At 44.6% G+C, this 17,807-nt stretch overlaps 1 protein-coding gene across 1 annotated transcript in view; it reads left to right on the top strand.

Annotated features, from left to right (window-relative positions):
* The window catches only part of PDGFRL (platelet derived growth factor receptor like), a 73,627-nt gene that overhangs the window by 53,378 nt on the left and 2,442 nt on the right, over positions 1–17,807 (top strand). Inside the window, 2 exon segments of the mRNA NM_001035301.1 lie at positions 1,623–1,774; positions 12,775–13,068. Of these exon segments, the coding sequence (NP_001030378.1) occupies positions 1,623–1,774; positions 12,775–13,068 (446 nt within the window).

Genomic DNA, 17,807 nt, shown 5'->3' with positions numbered 1-17,807 from the left:
AAAGTTGTCTCCATCCATTGTAGTAACTGGAAGCCAGAGGTACTGGATGGGTGAGTGGGAGGGGGCCGGTTACGTCACTGGGAGAACGCAGGGCGATTCCTGAGTTGGTTCTAATTAGAAGCTTCCTGAAGGAGGAGAGATTTCCGTTCAGTTGAAAGGAAGCAGTTGACTGGCCGAGTGGGAGTACAGAGGCACCTCCTGGCAGAGCTGGTGGGCTGAGCAGCCATTCCGCAGAGGCCAGAACAGGCTGTGTTGAAGACCAACCAGCCAGACGCGGTGCTGCGTGCTAAATTTAAAGTGGTGACCGAACCACCGATGTTACTGACACCTACAACCGAAGAATCTCGACTGTGTCAGAAAAGTATGTGGATCCCAGAGGGGTGAGATGTGTGGGTATTGGAGATTCATCCTCAGTTAGGACCATTTATTTTGGAATCCTCACAGGCTGAGGCCATAGAGGGTAAGCAGAGGAGGGGGTCAAACCCAAGGATGATACATCTGGGTTCCTAACATAATATAATACAGGGAATTATAACAATCAGCTAATCCCAGAGATAATAATAATACATATTTCTTTCTGTCCTCATTTCAACAAGGACCTGAAGGGGTTGGCAAGTATATTCACATGCAACACAAGAAAAATACAAGAGATAAAAAATGAGGAAATAAAGTAGAAATAATAGTGTGAGGCCAGGGGAAAAGTGCCCCAAAGCTCTAAATACTTGACCAAGGTGGGTACATGATTGAGGCTCCACATCTTAGCAACAAATGCTAAGTTTTTCCTTGTTGTTCAGTTGCTAGGTCGTGTCCAACTCTTTGAGACCCCGAAGACTGCAACACGCCAGGCTTCCCTGTCTTCACTATCTCCCAGAGTTTGCTCAAACTCATGTCCATTGAATTGGTGATGCCATCTAACCATCTCATCCTCTATTGTCCCCTTCTCCTCCTGCCCTCAATCTTCCCTGGCAATAGGGGCTTTTCCAGTGAGTTGGCTCTTCGCATCAGGTGGCCAAAGTATTGCAGCTTCAGCTTCAGTCCTTCCAATGAATATTCAGGATTGATTTCCTTTAGGATGGACTGGTTTGATCTCCTTAAGGGGCAGTTCTTATCTGAAATATAGTAATTCAGCATCTCAAAGATTCCAAGCTTGTGTTCAGAGACTTATTCTTACTGAGTAAAGAGGTTTTGCATCCTGGATAACGCTGTGTGCTTTCATTCACTTTGACTGCTGTTAAATAAACTCATTAGAAACCAAAGCTGAAGGCAAAATGCCCACCCAAGTCTTTGTGGCTGAATGTGTGCAGCTGCATTGCAACACACCAGTGATTTTACTTAAGTAAACCCTGGTTCTGGGGTCGAAGAGAATGTCTTCTCTTGAGAAAATGTCATTGTCATTGATGTCAAATGTTATTGTCTTAGCCTGCTTCTAAGAAAGGCTTTCCCCTCTGCCTCCTCACCTACCCCCAACACACTTTCCCCCCAGTACACCCTTTTATTCATCAGCACCATCTGAGAAGGGCCCTGTGCCCGGAGCCTCGGGGCTTCATGTGTGAGGGCGATGGAGCGGAGACAGATGGGTGCCGGGTCCCGGCCCTGGTGACCGGCTGTGCTCTTGTTGACAGTGTGAAGCAGCATGAACGCTATGGCCAGCTGACCCTGGTCAACTCCACCGCGGCCGACACGGGTGAGTTCAGCTGCTGGGGACAGCTCTGCACCGGCTATGTCTGCAGGAGGGATGAGGCCAAGACAGGCTCCACCTACATCTTCTTCACAGGTAAGAGGCTGGCTGCATTGGCAGAACTCTCCAGGCTCCTGGACTTGCCCATATTAAAGGTTCCCTCTGTATGCTGATTATCAGATAAGGACAATGAGAACACTCCCTATTTCCCAGACTCTGAAAAGCTCAGGCTTTACATCAATTATTTCATGTAAGTCTTGCAATACCTCTTCAGGGTAATTACTACTATGTACTTTTTTCAGTGAGAAAGTTGAGGTTGAGGGAGATTAAGTAAGTCCTTCAGGTCAGATGGTAAGAAGTGGCTGGACCAGGATTTGCACCCAGAACTGTGTGGTCCCAGAGTCTGTACCTGCGTTGTCCAGTACGGCAGCCAGCAGACATGTGGTGGTACTAGTGGTAAAGAATCTGCCTGCCAATTCAGGAGGTTTAAGAGATGCAGGTTCTATCCCTGGATTGGGAAGATCCCCTGGAGAAGGAAATGGCAACTCACTCCAGTATTCTTGCTGGAGAATCCCCACGGCCAGAGGAGTCTGGCGGGAAACAGTCCATGGGGTCACAGAGAGTCGGACGTGACTGAGCAACTAAGCACACACGCGTAAAACTTAGTAACTGATCTGCTACGTCAGGGGGAAGATCGAAGGCGGAGGAGAAGGGGACGACAGAGGACAAGATGGCTGGGTGGCATCACCGCCTCAATGGACATGAGTTTGAGCAAACTCCAGGAGATGGTGATGGACACGGGAGCCTGGCGTGCTGCAGCCCATGGGGTCGCAAAGAGTCGGGCATGACTGAGTGACTGAACTGACTGATGTCAAGAGAAAGAAGATGGTATGGGTGTGGATTTGAGACTATGGGTTTGAAGTTGAGGCGTGTGTGACTATTCAAATGTCGTTGGGGATTAGTTAAAATTAAACAAGGTCGAGACTTCTCTGGCAGCCCAGTGGTTAAGACTCTGTGCTTTGAATGCAGGTTCAACCCCTGGTCAGGGAACTAAGGTCCCACATGCCATGAGGCACTACCAAAAAAAAAAAAAAATTCTCTCCCATGCCAAGGCTATACAAATATATTTTTAAAATTTTTTTAAATTAAACAAAGTTAAAAATTCAGCTTCTCAGTGACAGCTGCCATGTTTCAAGTGCTTCATTGGCACCTGTGGCCAGTGTCTACCCTCCTGGACAGTGGAGACAGAAGAGCCATCGGCACAGAGAGCTCTGTTGCGTGGTGTGGCTGTACACGTCCAGTCCCTGTGCTCTCACAATCTCTGGTGACCTCCTTTCTGGAACTGCCACTGTCAGAGAATGCCTGGCTAACGGTCTCCTTGAGTTTGTCCTTGTGAGTACCACGAGCTGAGGTTTGGGACAGCGTTCCACAGGCTGCAGTGGCTCCAACCCTGACACCTGTGCCCGTGTCAGCCCTTGAAACTGCCGGTCAGGGGCCTCTCCTCCCCTGCAGGGCCAGGGCCAGGTTTCCCAGGCAGAACTTGCACTTGGAGAAGCAGGCACTGCAGAGTGGCTTGCCAGCCTTTTCTGCTGCTGAGCTCTCTATATTCTAAAATTTGGGGAAGATGTTCTCCAACAAGGCTCAGAGGTCAGGGACAGCTTTCTGGAATCTTTCAAATGCCATGCCCTGGTGCTTCTGCTGTCTGAGGCGTTTCAGGTGAAGCCAGGAGGCCTCCTTAGTGTCTGAGTAGGCTTTGTAATGAGGTTTGTCTACCTCCTGAATCCATCTGTTGTACCTGTAGATTTCCCGTGACTCAGATCTACAGTTCAGATAACCATAGGCTCTGACCTTTAATGAACACTTCAGCAAAATCTCACACATTCTCCCATCCTGCCCAAAGAGCTCCTCTCTGGCGAGCAGATACATCAGCAGAGTGCTCTGTGATTCTGGAGACACGTGCATCTCATTTAATTTCCACAAAGCTCTGAGGAAATTAGCAGAAGCTAATTATCTCTTTTTTAGAAATAATCAGGGAAGCTTCCCTGATGGCTCAGTGGGTTAAGAATCTGCCTGCGGTACAGGAGACACAGGAGATGTAGGTTTGACCCCTGGGTTGGGAAGATCCTCTGGAGGAGGGAAAGGAAACCCACCCTAGTATTCTTGCCTGGAAAATCCCATGGACAGAGGCGCCTGGCGGGCTACAGTCCATAGGGTTGCAAAGAGTGGGACATAACTGAGCAACTCTGCACACTAGAAATAATAATGCTGATGCTAAGATACAACAGGGCGAGGTGACTTGACTTCAAGTGGCAGAGTAAAGAGTCATATCCCTTTTTTCTGGTCCAGGATCCAGTGTTCTTACTGCCTTAACCCATTGATTGATTGATCAATCAATTGACTTGTAGAGTGATTGACTACTGTGCTGTGTCTTAGTTGCAGTGAGTAAATTGTTAGTTGCAGCATGTGGGATCTAGTTCCCTGACCAGGGATTGAACCTGGGCCCCCTGCGTTAGGACCGTGGAGTCCTAGCCACTGGACCAGCAGGGAAGTCCCTTAACCTACTTTTAAGACAAGGTGATGGAAAGATTGACAGACACACATAAGCTAGCATAACTGGCATCGTCAGAATTGCTGACAGCTGTTCACGGCCATTGCTTCTGAGCCTCATTCTGGATTGCACCACCCAGAAGTGCCCACATGCCCATAGAATGGTACCACATGCCCATAGAATGGTACCACATGCCCACAGAATGGTACCACGTGCCCATAGAATGGTACCACACTAGGAAGCGGCAGTGGAAAGGAGATTAATTAAGGCTCATGGGACCTGTTATTCTGGACAAGGACTGATACCATGTTTCAAATTGCAGAATGAAAATTCTTTGTTGTGATTAGCACTATTGTGTCTTCCCCAAATAATGGTTATTAAAACTGAGATTTTTGAACTGAAGAGCTAACTTTGAGCAGAAAGAAAGTCTCATTGGGTAATAGGTTCTCTAAGTTCTGGAGGTGGATCCTCTTTCTTAATTTATGGAAGCCCTTTTGGGTGTCACAGGAAGGCTGAAAAATCAACATTTCAACTTTCAAAAAAACCTGCATCAGAGCTGTGACTGAATGGATTGTATTGTTTTCTTATTCCTCAACACTGAGAGTCCAGTTGAATTTTCAGGATAGGGTTTAGCAATTTGTCTTTTCAAGCATTAGAGAACCAAGATGGGCTGTTATGGAGGCTCTTGGCTCTGGAGTCTCTCAGAACATGTGCTTCCCCACCACCCACACAGAGAAATGTCTGGCATCCATTTTGCATGTGTGTTTCCTAGAGTTTGATTATAAACACTGTGAAGCTGCTTTTGACTGTTAATTTGTGCAATTTTTGATTAAGCAACTGCTACAAGGCTTCAGCAATATGTGAACCGTGAACTTCCTGATGTTCAAGCTGGTTTTAGAAAAGGCAGAGGAACCAGAGATCAAATGGCCATCCGCTGGATCATGGAAAAAGCAAGAGAGTTCCAGAAAAACATCTATTTCTGCCTTATTGACTATGCCAAAGCCTCTGACTGTGTGGATCACAATAAACTGGAAAATTCTGAAAGAGATGGGAATACCAGACCACCTGACCTGTCTCTTGAGAAATCTGTATGCAGGTCAGGAAGCAACAGTTAGAACTGGACATGGAACAACAGACTGGTTCCAAATAGGAAAAGGAGTACGTCAAGGCTGTATATTGTCACCCTGCTTATTTAACTTCTATGCAGAGTACATCATGAGAAACGCTGGACTAGAAGAAGCACAAGCTGGAATCAAGATTGCCAGGAGAAATATCAATAACCTCAGATATGCAGATGACACCACCCTTATGGCAGAAAGTGAAGAGGAACTAAAGAGCCTCTTGATGAAAGTGAAAGAGGAGAGTGAAAAAGTTGGCTTAAAGCTCAACATTCAGAAAACGAAGATCATGGCATCTGGTCCCATCACTTCATGGGAAATAGATGGGGAAACAGTGTCAGACTTCATTTTTTGGGGCTCCAAAATCACTGCAGATGGTGACTGCAGCTATGAAATTAAAAGACGCTTACTCCTTGGAAGGAAAGTTATGACCAACCTAGATAGCATATTCAAAAGCAGAGACATTACTTGGCCAACAAAGGTCCGTCTAGTCAAGGCTATGGTTTTTCCTGTGGTCATGTATGGATGTGAGAGTTGGACTGTGAAGAAGGCTGAGCACCGAAGAATTGATGCTTTTGAACTGTGGTGTTGGAGAAGACTCTTGAGAGTCCCTTGGACTGCAAGGAGATCCAACCAGTCCATTCTGAAGGACATCAGCCCTGGGATTTTTTTGGAAGGAATGATGCTAAAGCTGAAACTCCAGTACCTTGGCCACCTCATGCAAAGAGTTGACTCATTGGAAAAGACTCTGATGCTGGGAGGGATTGGGGGCAGGAGGAGAAGGGGACGACAGAGGATGAGATGGCTGGATGGCATCACTGACTCGATGGACGTGAGTCTGAGTGAACTCCGGGAGTTGGTGATGGACAGGGAGGCCTGGCGTGCTGCGATTCATGGGGTCTCGAAGAGTCAGACACGACTGAGCGACTGAACTGAACTGAACAAGTTATATTTGTATTCAATCTTCATCCAGGAGGCTCTCAGAGACTTTTTCTTCTCCCCTGCTCTAACTTTGTATTGAAGTATGACTTATGCTGTGGGAAATACACAAATCACAACTCAGTCACAGCTCAGTGACTGATCCTCAAGTTAACCACCTCCGAGATCATGTAACCACCTCCCAGATCATGTAACCACCTCCCAGATCAAGGCAGGGGAGTGGAGGGAAACATTACCAGCAGTAGGGCTTCCTCATAGTAAGAGGCATGGGCTCCAGTTTACACATGTGGTAAAACCATATGAACCAGCATTTTACCAAGTGTGGAGTTTGTTATAATTTGGATTTTAGTTTATTGCCTATTAACTAATTTAAAAAAAATCTTGTTTCCATGTGTTTTATTTTTTTAAAGCAATGTATGTCATCCACTTGAGTAGATACCAAGCATATTTGTAGAGGCATTTGTGATCCATAATTTTAAATATAAACTTGAACACACTTTTTTTTGGGTACATGGATTCTACTAATGGCAGATTTTTTTTTTTTTACTTTAAAAGACATTAAATTTTTGTAATTTATCAAGTTACAGCAATTCAGTTGAATTAATAAAAATATGTATATGCTCAATAAATGTCCAGGAATGAATAAGCGCAAATTGGACAGATTTAATTTATAGATAATAATTTGCTTACTCATTCATATATTCTTCCTGCAGCCTTGCTTACTCCATTCACTTGGCAAATACATTTTATTTTTCTATTGGTTAAAGCAACTGGTGTGGTTCCTTCTTTCAAAACATGGATTACAGTATAGGAAGTAAGGCCTCACTTTTGTTCTGAAATTCAAATTGTTTGCTTATTCTACTGGGTCTGCACACTGGTTCACATTCCTGTTGTTGTTCAGTTGCCAAGTCTTGCCTGACTCCTTGAGACCCCACTGACTGCAGCACTCCAGGCTTCCCTATCCCTCATCATCTCCTGGAGTTTGACTAAGTTCATGTCCATTGATTTGGTGATGCTATCCAACCATCTCATCCTCTGCCGTCCCCTTCTCCTCCTGCCTTCAGTCGTTCCCAGCATCAGGGTCTTTTCCAATGAGTCAGTTCTTTGTATCAGGTGGCCAAAATATTGGAGTTTCAGCTTCAGCAATGAATATTCAGGACTGATTTCCTTTAGGATGGACTGGTTGGATCTCCTTGCAGTCCAGGGTACTCTCAAGAGTCTTCTCCAGCACCATGGTTCAAAAGCATCAATTCTTCAGTGCTCAGTTTTCTTTATGGTCCAACTCTCACATCCATACATGACTACTGGAAAAACCATAGCTTTGACTATATGGACCTTTTTCAGGAAAGCGATGTCTTTTCTTTTTAACACGCTGTCTAAGTTTGTCATAGCTTTCTTGCCAAAAAGCAATTGTCTTCTAATTTCATGGCTACAGTCACCATCTTCAGTGATTTTAGAGACCAAGAAGAGGAAATCTGTCACTGCTTCTACTTTTCCTCTTTTGTTTGCCATGATCTTAGTTATTTTAATATTGAGTTTTAAACCAGCTTTTTCATTCTCTTTCTTCATCCTCATCAAGAGGCTCTTCAGTTCCTCTTCACTTTCTGCCATAAGGGTGGTGTTTTCTGTGTATATGAGATTACTGATATTTCTCTCCACAATCTTGATTCCAGCTTGTGCTTCATCCAGTCTGGCATTTCTCATGATGTACTCTGCATATAAGTTAAATAAGCAGGGTAACAATATGCAGCCTTGATGGACTCCTTTCCTAATTTGGAACCAGTTTGTTGCTCCATGTCCAGTTCTAATTGTTTGCTCTTGACCTGTATACAGGTTTCTCAGGAGGCAGGTAAGGTGGTCTGGTATTCCCATGTCTTTAAGAATTTTCCACAGTTATGATCCACACAGTCAAAGATGTTAACATAGTCAACGAAACAGAGGTAGATGTTTTTCTGGAATTCTCTTGCTTTCTCTATGATCCAACAGATGTTGGCAGTTTGATCTCTGGTTCCTCTGCCTTTTCCAAAACCAGCATGAACATCTGGAAGTTCTCAGTTCACATAATGCTGAAGTCTAGTTTGAAGGATTTTGAGCACATCCTTACTAGCATGGGAGATGAGTGCAATTGTCTGGTGGTTTGAACATTCTTTAGTACTACCCTTCTTGGAAATTGGGATGAGGATTGACCTTTTCCAGTCTGGTGGCCACTGCTGGTTCTCTAAATTTGCTGACAGATTGAGTGCAGCATTTTAATAGCACCATCTTGTAGGATTTTACATAGCTCTGCTGGAATTCCATCACCTCCACTAACTTTACTGGCAGCAGTGCTTCCTAAGGCCTGCTTGACTTCACATGGCACAATGTCTGGCTCTGGGTGAGTGGCCACACCATCATGGTTAACTGGGTCATTAAGATCTTTTTTGTGTAGTTCTTCTAGGTATTCTTGCCATCTCTTCTTGATCTCTTCTGCTTCTTTTAGGTATTTACCATTTCTGTCCTTTATTATGCCCATCTTTAGATGAAATATTCTTTTGATATTACCAGTTTTCTTGAGGAGATCTCTAGTCTTTCCCCTTCTGCTGTTTTCCTCTGTTTCTTTGCACTGTTCATTGAAGAAGGTCATCTTATCTCTTCTTGCTACTCTCTGGAACTCTGCATTTATTGGTGTATACCTTTCCTATCCTCCCTTGCTTTTCACTTCTCTTCTTTGCTCAACTATTTATAAAGCTTCCTCAGACAACCACTTTGCCTTCTTGCATTTCTTTTTCTTTGGGATGGTTTTGTTCGCTGCCTCCTGTACAATATTCCAACTCTATTCATAGTTCTTCAGGCACTGTGTTTACTAGATCTAATCCCTTGAATCTATTCATCACCACCACTGTATATTCATAGGGGATTTAAGTCATACCTGACTGGCCTAGTGGTTTTCCCCACTTTCTTCAGTTTAAGCCTGAATTTTGCTATGAGGAGCTGATGATCTGAGCCACAGTCAGCTCCCGGTCTTGTTTTTGCTGACTGTATAGAGCTTTTCCATCTTTGGCAGCAAAGAATGTAATCAGTCTGATTTCAGGATTGACTATTTGGTGATGTCCATGTGTAAAGTTGTTTTTTGTGTTGTTAAAAAAGGGTGTTTGCTATGACAAGTGCATTCTCTTGGCAGAATTCTGTTAGCCTTTGCCCTGCTTCATTTTGCACTCCAAGGCCAAACTTGCCTGTTACTCCAGGTATCTCTTGACTTCCTACTTTTGCATTCCAGTCCCCTATGATAAACTGGACATCTCTTTTTTTGGTGTTCGTTCCAGAAGGTCTTCTAGGTCATCACAGAACTTATCAACTTCAGCTTCTTCAGCATCAGTGATTGGGGTATAGACTTGGATTACTGTGATGTTGAATGGTTTACCTTGAAAATGAACTGAAATCATTCTGTTGTTTTTTGAGGATGAACCTAAGTACTGAATTTTGGACTCTTGTATTGATTGTGAGGGCTACTCCATTTCTTCTATGGGATTCTTGTCCACAGTAGCAGAGATAATGGTCATCTGAATTAAATTCACCCATTCCCATCCATTTTAGTTCACTGATTTCTAAGATGTCGATGTTCACTCTTGCCATTTCCTGCTTGACCATGTCCAATTTACCTGGATTTATGGTCCTAACATTCCAGGTTCCTATGCAATACTGTTCTTACAGCATCGGATTTTACTTTCATCACCAGACACATCCACAACTGAGTGTTGTTTCCGCTTTGGCCCAGATGCTTCATTCTTTCTGGAGCTATTAGTAATTGTCCTTCACTCTTCCCAGTAGACTACTGGACACCTTCTGACCTGGGAGGGCTCACCTTTCAGTGTCAGATCTTTTTGCCTTTTTATACAGTTCATGGGGTTCTCATGGCAAGTATACTGGAGTGGTTTACCACTCCCTGCTCCAGTGCACCACATTTTGTCAGAACTCTCCACCATGACCTGTCCATTTTGGGTGGCCCTACATGGCATGGCTTATAGCTTCATTGAGTTACACAAACCCCTTTGCATGACAAGGCTGTGATCCATGAAGTGGTCAGATTTCTATACAAAACCTTAAAACAAAAGTTCTTTCTGAATCTGACAATCACACCTTCCTTAAATATTTGCTAAAAAGATATCTTTACTTTCTTGGGCTCCAAAATCACAGCAGATGGTGACTGCAGCCGTGAAATTAAAAGATGCTTACTCCTTGGAAGAAAAGTTATGACCAACCTAGATAGCATATTGAAAAGCAGAAACGTTACTTTGGCTTTAAAGGTCTGTATAGTCAAATCTATGGTTTTTCCAGTAGTCATGTATGGATGTGAGAGTTGGACTATAAAGAAAGCTGAGTGCTGAAGAACTGATGTTTTTGAACTGTGGTGCTGGAGAAGACTCTTGAGAGCCCCTTGGACTGCAAGGAGATCAAACCAGTCAATCCTAAAGGAAATCAACTCTTAATATTCATTGGAAGGACTGATGCTGAAGCTGAAGCTCTAATACTTTGGCCACCTGATGCAAAGAACTGATTCACTGGAAAAGACCCTGATGCTGGGAAAGATTGAAGGCAGGAAGAGAAGGGGATGACAGAGGATGAGATGGTTGGATGGCATCAGTGGCTCGATGGACATGAGTTTGAGCAAGCTCCAGGAGTTGGTGATGGACAGGGAAGCCTGGTGTGCTACAATCCATAGGGTCTCAAAGAGTTGGACATGATTGAGCGACTGAACTGAACTGACTGACAAAGAGATCTTTAATACAAATGCTCCAGATTCTTCTCTTTAGAAACAGGGATACTGAAGCACAGAGAGGTGAAGTGACACATACAAGGCCACATGGACTTACTCCACTTGAACACAGGGGTGTTAGGTAAGATGTTGACCAAGGTAGCCTTGCCTTGGTCATATTGTGAAGGCAACATATTGTGAAGTGGCGCAAACTGCCTGGCCTGATGGAAAGTCTTACAAAAGGTGGAGATTTCCTGAGCCATGATTCCACGTTAGAGAAGCTGGTATTATTAAAAATATTATAATACTTATAGGCAAAGAACTCTTGGCCCATGACGGCATTTGCTATTGTGTCCAGGAATTCTATTCTCAATGTAAAACACAAAGTCATACAACTAGGGCACAAAGGCTAGTGAAGCAAGCCAAGAATAACTTTCAGAAATACAGTTGGAAAACATAGGAGACAATTTAACAAAGGTTGGGGTGTGATTCAGTTCAACGATTTCTCTTAGCAAGCACTATAATCTCTCATGGAATGATCCAGAAAACAAAGTATTTAATGTTTCATGCCCCAAACAAAAAACACACACCCCACAATTCAGAGTCCCTTGACTGTGCTGAGCAAAGTACAGGGAAACCAGTTCTCATTTCTCTAAGATGAAAATGCCATCATTAGAACTCCTCTGGTGGTCCAGTGGCTAAGACTCTTTGCTCCCAGTGCAGCAAGCCTGGGTTCAATCCCTGCTCAGGGCAGTAGATCCAAATGCCTTAAATGAAAGAAAAAAAAAAAAAAAAATGCCACCATGAAGAGCTTAAAGAACATGTAGGGTGATTTCTCAGGAAGCAGGTAAGAGTGTAAGAAACAGGTTGAAGGTCCCCAGCCCAGTGGCCGCCAAAACAGAGCTCAGAACCCGACACTAGCTGGCTCCTTGTGTGTCCCTGCTTAATTCTCTTTCCACTGACCTTGGGCAGAAATGAGGTCCTCTGGGCTGTGAAGACACCAGCACCACACTGGGCCCGTCTCAGAGGCTCTGCTGAGTGGGGAAGTCCCTCCCAGTTACTGGGCAAGGGCTGTGGGGCTGACCTCTCTAGAGACACGGCAGATGGTTCCTAGGTGTTAAAACTGCTCTTAGCACAAGGAAACCAGTCTCCTTCACTGCTTCCTCAGTGGGGTAAACCAGTGGGCCTGAATTGGGCTTGAGTTAATACTGATTTTGTTTCCTTCAAGAACACAAGCAGTAATATCCTTCATCCAAAAAAGGAAACTCATTTTTTTAAACAACTTACTGACCAGAGACATATTAATACGTCTTTTGTTACCCACATCAATGGCCACAGGCATTAGTTTCTGCAAAAATCCCCTGGTCAGTAATGTATTAAAATGAAAGTGAAAGTAAGTTTTAGTTGCTTAGTCCTGTCTGACTCTTTGCAACCCCACGGATGGTAGCCTGCCAGGCTCTTCTGTCCATGGGATTCTCCAGGCAAGAATACTGGAGTGGGTTGTCATTCCCTTCTCCAGGGGAGACTCCCCACCCAGAGATGGAACCCAGTTCTCCTGCATTGCAGGCAGATTCTTTACCGTCTGAGCTACCAGGGAAGCCCTTAATGTGTTAAAATAGCCTTTTCAATTGCTAAGGACTCCATGTTTGAAGTACACTGCCGATCCCCTCTCATCTTTGTGCCCTGAATATGTAAGTATCACTTTAAGTGTTCTCACCCTGTTTTTCCAGACTAAATGAGCCCGTCTTTGCCTTTGCAGAGAAAGGTGAACTCTTCGTACCTTCTCCCAGTCACTTTGATGTCGTCTACCTGAACCCGGACAGGCAGGCTGTGGTTCCTTGCCGAGTGACCGTCCTGTCGGCCAAGGTCACCCTCCACAGGGAGTTTCCCGCCAAGGAGATCCCGGCCAACGGAACGGACATCGTTTACGACCTGAAGAGAGGCTTTGTGTATCTGCAGCCTCACGTCGGCCACCAGGGGGTGGTCTACTGCAAGGCAGAGGCGGGGGGCAAGTCTCAGATCTCCGTCAAGTACCAGCTGCTCTACGCGGAGGGTAAGCCCTTCCCGGGCGAGACGCAAGCCCCTTCCGGCTGGTCAGTGTCGGGTATGGCTGTCCCCAGTGGTGGCGGGAGAGCAGGAGGCACAGATGGTTGTTCTTAAAGGCTCCTCTGCAGCGCTGTCATTTCTAGAATGTTATACTTTATTGCCTATGATCCCCCCAGCCCCAACTCCCTTCTCTTCAGCTTCTTCCAACGCGCTCTCTGGTCCAGGCTCCGCGTGCGTGATCAGCAGCAGGCCCACATCCCCGCGGCATCCTCCCGCGCTCTCCATCCTGGCTGCTGGCGCCAGGGGCGGCGGGTGAGGGGCGTCTCCCCCGACCTCCAGGAGAGAAGGCACACTCGCCAGCCCTGCGAGGGAGGAGAGGAGGGACTCTCTCTTGTTTTCGCTCGGAGCACTCTGACATGAGCCCGGTTGATGGTCCTCGTGTGAGGCAGAGTGCTCTGCAGCCGTGTTCCCGCCCGGGCATCATTGCGATAGGATGGGTGGCCCCAGAGCTGACTGCTCTCTGAGAATTTGGGTCCCTTCATGACTCTGGGTCTCAGCCCTGGGGCTTATTCATGAGGCCACAGCTTCCAACACTGCTGTCAAATAACTCTCTCAAGCCTCCTTTCGCCACCCTCCGCTGCAGCCATCTCTCTCCTCCATCACAGCCAGGCTCCCTGAAAGAGCCCTCCCCGGCCCCCATCGGGGTGCTTCCCTCCCACCCGGCTCCTCAGTCTTCTCCCTTAGCTCCGCCAAAGCAGCCTTGGCGGAAGGGCCTCCCAGGCCATTAAGTTCAGCAGACAACTTTCTGTCTTCGTCCTTCTAGATTTTACTTCGCCTACATAAAACCCCCCTCTTCCCTGGTGCCATTTCCCCCTGCTTCTTCAGCCACAGCATTCTCTTATCTTTGCCAGCTCTTTGCCTCTTGCAAGTTTTTTCTTTTTTTAATTTTTATCAGAGTATAGTTGATTTACAATGCTGTGCTAGTTTCAGGTGTACAGCAGAGTGAATCAGTTACAGGTATCCATGTGTCCAGTCTTTTTTAGATAGATTCTTTTTCCATATAGGGCATTAGAGTATTGAGTAGAGTTCCCTGTGCTATACAGTAGGTCCTTTTTAGTTATCTATTTTATATATAGTACTGTGTATATGTCAATTCCAATCTCCCAATTTATCCCTCCCCTGCCTTTTCCCCCTAGTAACCATAGATTATTTTTTTACATCTGTGACTCTATTTCTGTTTTGTAAATAAGCCCACTTGAAACGTTTTTCTAGATGCCACATATAAGTGATATCATATATTTGTCTTTCTCTGACTTTACTCGGTATGACAAGCTATAAGCCCATCCATTTCGCTGCCAATGGCATCATTCTTTTTTACTGCTGAGTAATATTCCATTGTATATATATGTTCCACATCTTCTTTATCCATTCCTCTGTCAATGACACTTCGGTTGCTTTCATTATCTTGACTATTGTAAATAGTGCTGCAATGAATAACTGGGTACATTTATCTTTTTGAATTATGGTTTTCTCTGGATATGTGCCCAGAAGTAGGATTGCTGTATCATTTGGTAGTTCTATATTTAGTTTTTTAAAGAAATATCCCTACTGTTCTCCATAATGGTTGTAACTGTTTACATTCCCATCAGCAGGATAGGAGGGTTCCTTCTCCAAAGCCTCTCCAGCATTTCTTGTTTGTAGATTTTTTGATGATGGCCATTCTGACTGGTGTGAAGTGATACCACATTGTACTTTTGATTTGCGTTTCTCTGGTAAACAGTGATGTTGAACATCTTTTCATGTGCTTTTTGGCCATCTATATGTCTTCTTGGAGACATGCATATACAGATCTGCCCATTTTTGATTGGGTTCTTTGTTATTTTAATAAGGCATTGCATGAGCAGATTGTATGTTTTGGAGATTAATCCTTTGTCAGTCATTTTGTTTGCAAATATTTTGTCCCATTTTGTGGGTTTTTTCATTGTGTTTATGGCTTCCTTTGTGAAAGTTTTTAGGTTTAATTAGGCCCTATTTATTTATATTTGTTTTTATTTTCATTATTCTAGGAGGTGGATCAAAAAAGATCTTGCTGTAATTTATGTCAGAGAGTGTTCTGCCTATTTTTCCTCTTAAGAGTTTTATAATATCCAGACTCACATTTAGGTCTTTAATGCATTTTGAGCTTATTTTTGTGTACGGTGTTAGGAGGTGTTATAATTTCATTCTTTTACATGTAGCAATCCAGTTTTCCCTCACTACTTGCTGAAGAGACAGTCTCTTCTCCATTGCATAGTCTTGCCTCCTTTGTCATGGATTAGGTGACCGTAGGTACTTGGGTTTATCTCTGGATTTTATGTCCTATTCCATTGATCTATATTTCTGTTTTTGTGTCCGAATCATATTATTTTGATTACTGTGGCTTTGTAAAAAAGGCCTTTGGTAATTTGATAGAAATTGCGTTTATATCCATAGATTTCTTTGGGTAGTACAGTCATTTTGACTTTCTGTATGTGTCATTTTTTATTTCATCAGCATCTTATGGGGCTTCCCTGATGGCTCAAATGGTAAAGAATCTGCCTGCAATGCAGGAGACCTGGGTTCAGTCCCTGGGTCAGGAAGATCCCTTGGAGAAGGGCATGGCAACCCACTCCAGTATTCTTGCCTGGAGTTCAGAAGAGCTTGCCAGGCTACAGTCCATAGGATTGCAAAGAGTTGGACATGACTAAGCCACTAACACTTTCACACTTTTCAGCATCTTATAGTTTTCTGAATACAGGTCTTTTGCGTTCTTAGGTAAGTTTATTCCTAGGTATTTTATTCTTTTTGATGTGATGGTAAATGGGATTGTTTCCTTAATTTCTGACCTCTCATTGTTGGTATATGGGAAAGCAATAGATTTCTGTGTATTTTTATAATTCTACAAATTTACTAAATTCATTGATGGGCTCTAGTAGTTTTCTGGTAGTGTCTTTAGGGTTTTGATGTTTAGTATCTTGTCATCTGCAAACAGTGATAGTTTTACTTCTTCTTCCTTTCAGTTTAGATTTGTTTCATTTCTTTTTCTTCTCTGCTGTGGCTAGGACTTCCAAATCTATGCTGAAGAACAGTGGTGCGAGCAAACACCCTTGTCTTGTTCCTGACCTTATTGGAAATGCTTGCAGTTTTTCACCACTGAGAATGATGTTAGTTGTGGGTTTGTCACATATGGCCTTTATTATGTTGAGGTAATATAATACTTACCCGTGCCCACTTTCTGGACAGTTTTTTATCATAAATGGGCATTGAATTTTGTCAAAAGCTTTTTCTGCATCTATTGAGATGATCATTTGGTTTTTATTTAGTTTGTTAATATGATTATCACATTAATTTGCATTCATTGAAGAATCCTTGAATCCCTGGGATAAATCCCACTTGATCCTAGTGTATGATCCTTTTAATGTGTTTTTGGATTTGGTTTGCAAGTATTTTGTTGAGGATTTTTATGTCTTTGTTCATCAGTAATACCAGCCTGTATTTTTCCTTTTTTGTTATATCTTTGTCTGGTTTTGGTACCAGGGTGATGGTGGCCTCATAGAATGAGCTGCCTCTCCTAGCTTTTATATGTTGGAGTTCCCCCAGGCACTTTTTTGTCTGTCCTCCTGCTCCTCCTGGGTGGTCTCGACCATAGCCACACGCTGCTGCACATTTGTGTACATTCGCTCCCGGGGGAATGGATGTGGCCTGGATCGCCAGCTTCGTGTACCCAACTGTCTCTCTGACACCTGCACTGAGGTGCCTCACGGGCCCTTTCCTGAGCTCTGGGCCTTCCTCCCAGGCCTGGTTCTTCAGTTGCCCTCATCCCAGTGATGGCGCTGCAGTTCCGCTGTGCAGGAACCGAAAACACTCCCAGCTCCTCCCAGTCATTTTGACTCATTCCATCAAAGCCCTTGAATTCTGCTGTCCATCCTACTGCAAAAAGAGTTCAACTATCATCACTTCTTCCTTGGTCTAACATGAGTACCTTTCCAACTGGTCTCTTCCATGCCCACACTTTCTCCATCTTCCACCCAGTAACTGATTATTGGTCCAGTTAAAACCATTCTGTGGGCTAAATGAACCACTGAACCAATGAACCTCTGAACTAACGAACTTTTCCTAGAACCAAAGTCAAAATCTTCCACGTAGCTTGAATGGTCTTGCAGGCTGGCCTCTGCCCTCCCGAGGGTTCCCCTCTACTCCCCTCGGGGCCTGTATGCTGGCCCCTCCCTTTTTCCCTGAAGGCCTTCAGGTTTTAGTCCAAACATCCGCAGCACTCTGGGCCTCTCCTTCGGTTCTTCCCACAGCTCAGGTTCTAAACCCACCACACAGTGGCCTGTTGAGGGTGCACCTCCTCTGCTGGAATGGAGGTCCCAGGGCTTGGAGACCATGTCTGGCTGGTTCCCTGCCTTAGCCTCTTCTCCCAGCACGTTCCTGGATCCATGCTGCCCTCAAAATTACTCGAGTGGACTGAGCCTGATGAAGAACGTTGTCTCTGCAATGCCGTGAAGGCAAGATCCTGCACGCTCTTCCTGCAAACGTTTCTCCTGTTGGTGGATTCTGACTCGCTCCTCTTCCTCCTGAGGCTGCTGAGCCATATGCCTGTCTGTCTGTCTTCCCCTGTCGGTGGTCCTCCCTCCAGACTGCCTTGTCTTCCTTCCCCTTGTTCTGCTCTCAAACCCCTTCTTCTCTCTCCACCTTTTCACTCATATGAGCTCCTCGCAGATCTTC

The sequence above is a fragment of the Bos taurus genome, chromosome 27 (genome assembly GCF_002263795.3).
Source record: "Bos taurus isolate L1 Dominette 01449 registration number 42190680 breed Hereford chromosome 27, ARS-UCD2.0, whole genome shotgun sequence".
In the NCBI taxonomy this organism is placed as follows: Eukaryota; Metazoa; Chordata; class Mammalia; order Artiodactyla; family Bovidae; genus Bos; species Bos taurus.
The sequence above is the reverse complement of the archived record's forward strand: the minus strand, read 5'-3'. Positions and strand labels throughout refer to the sequence as shown.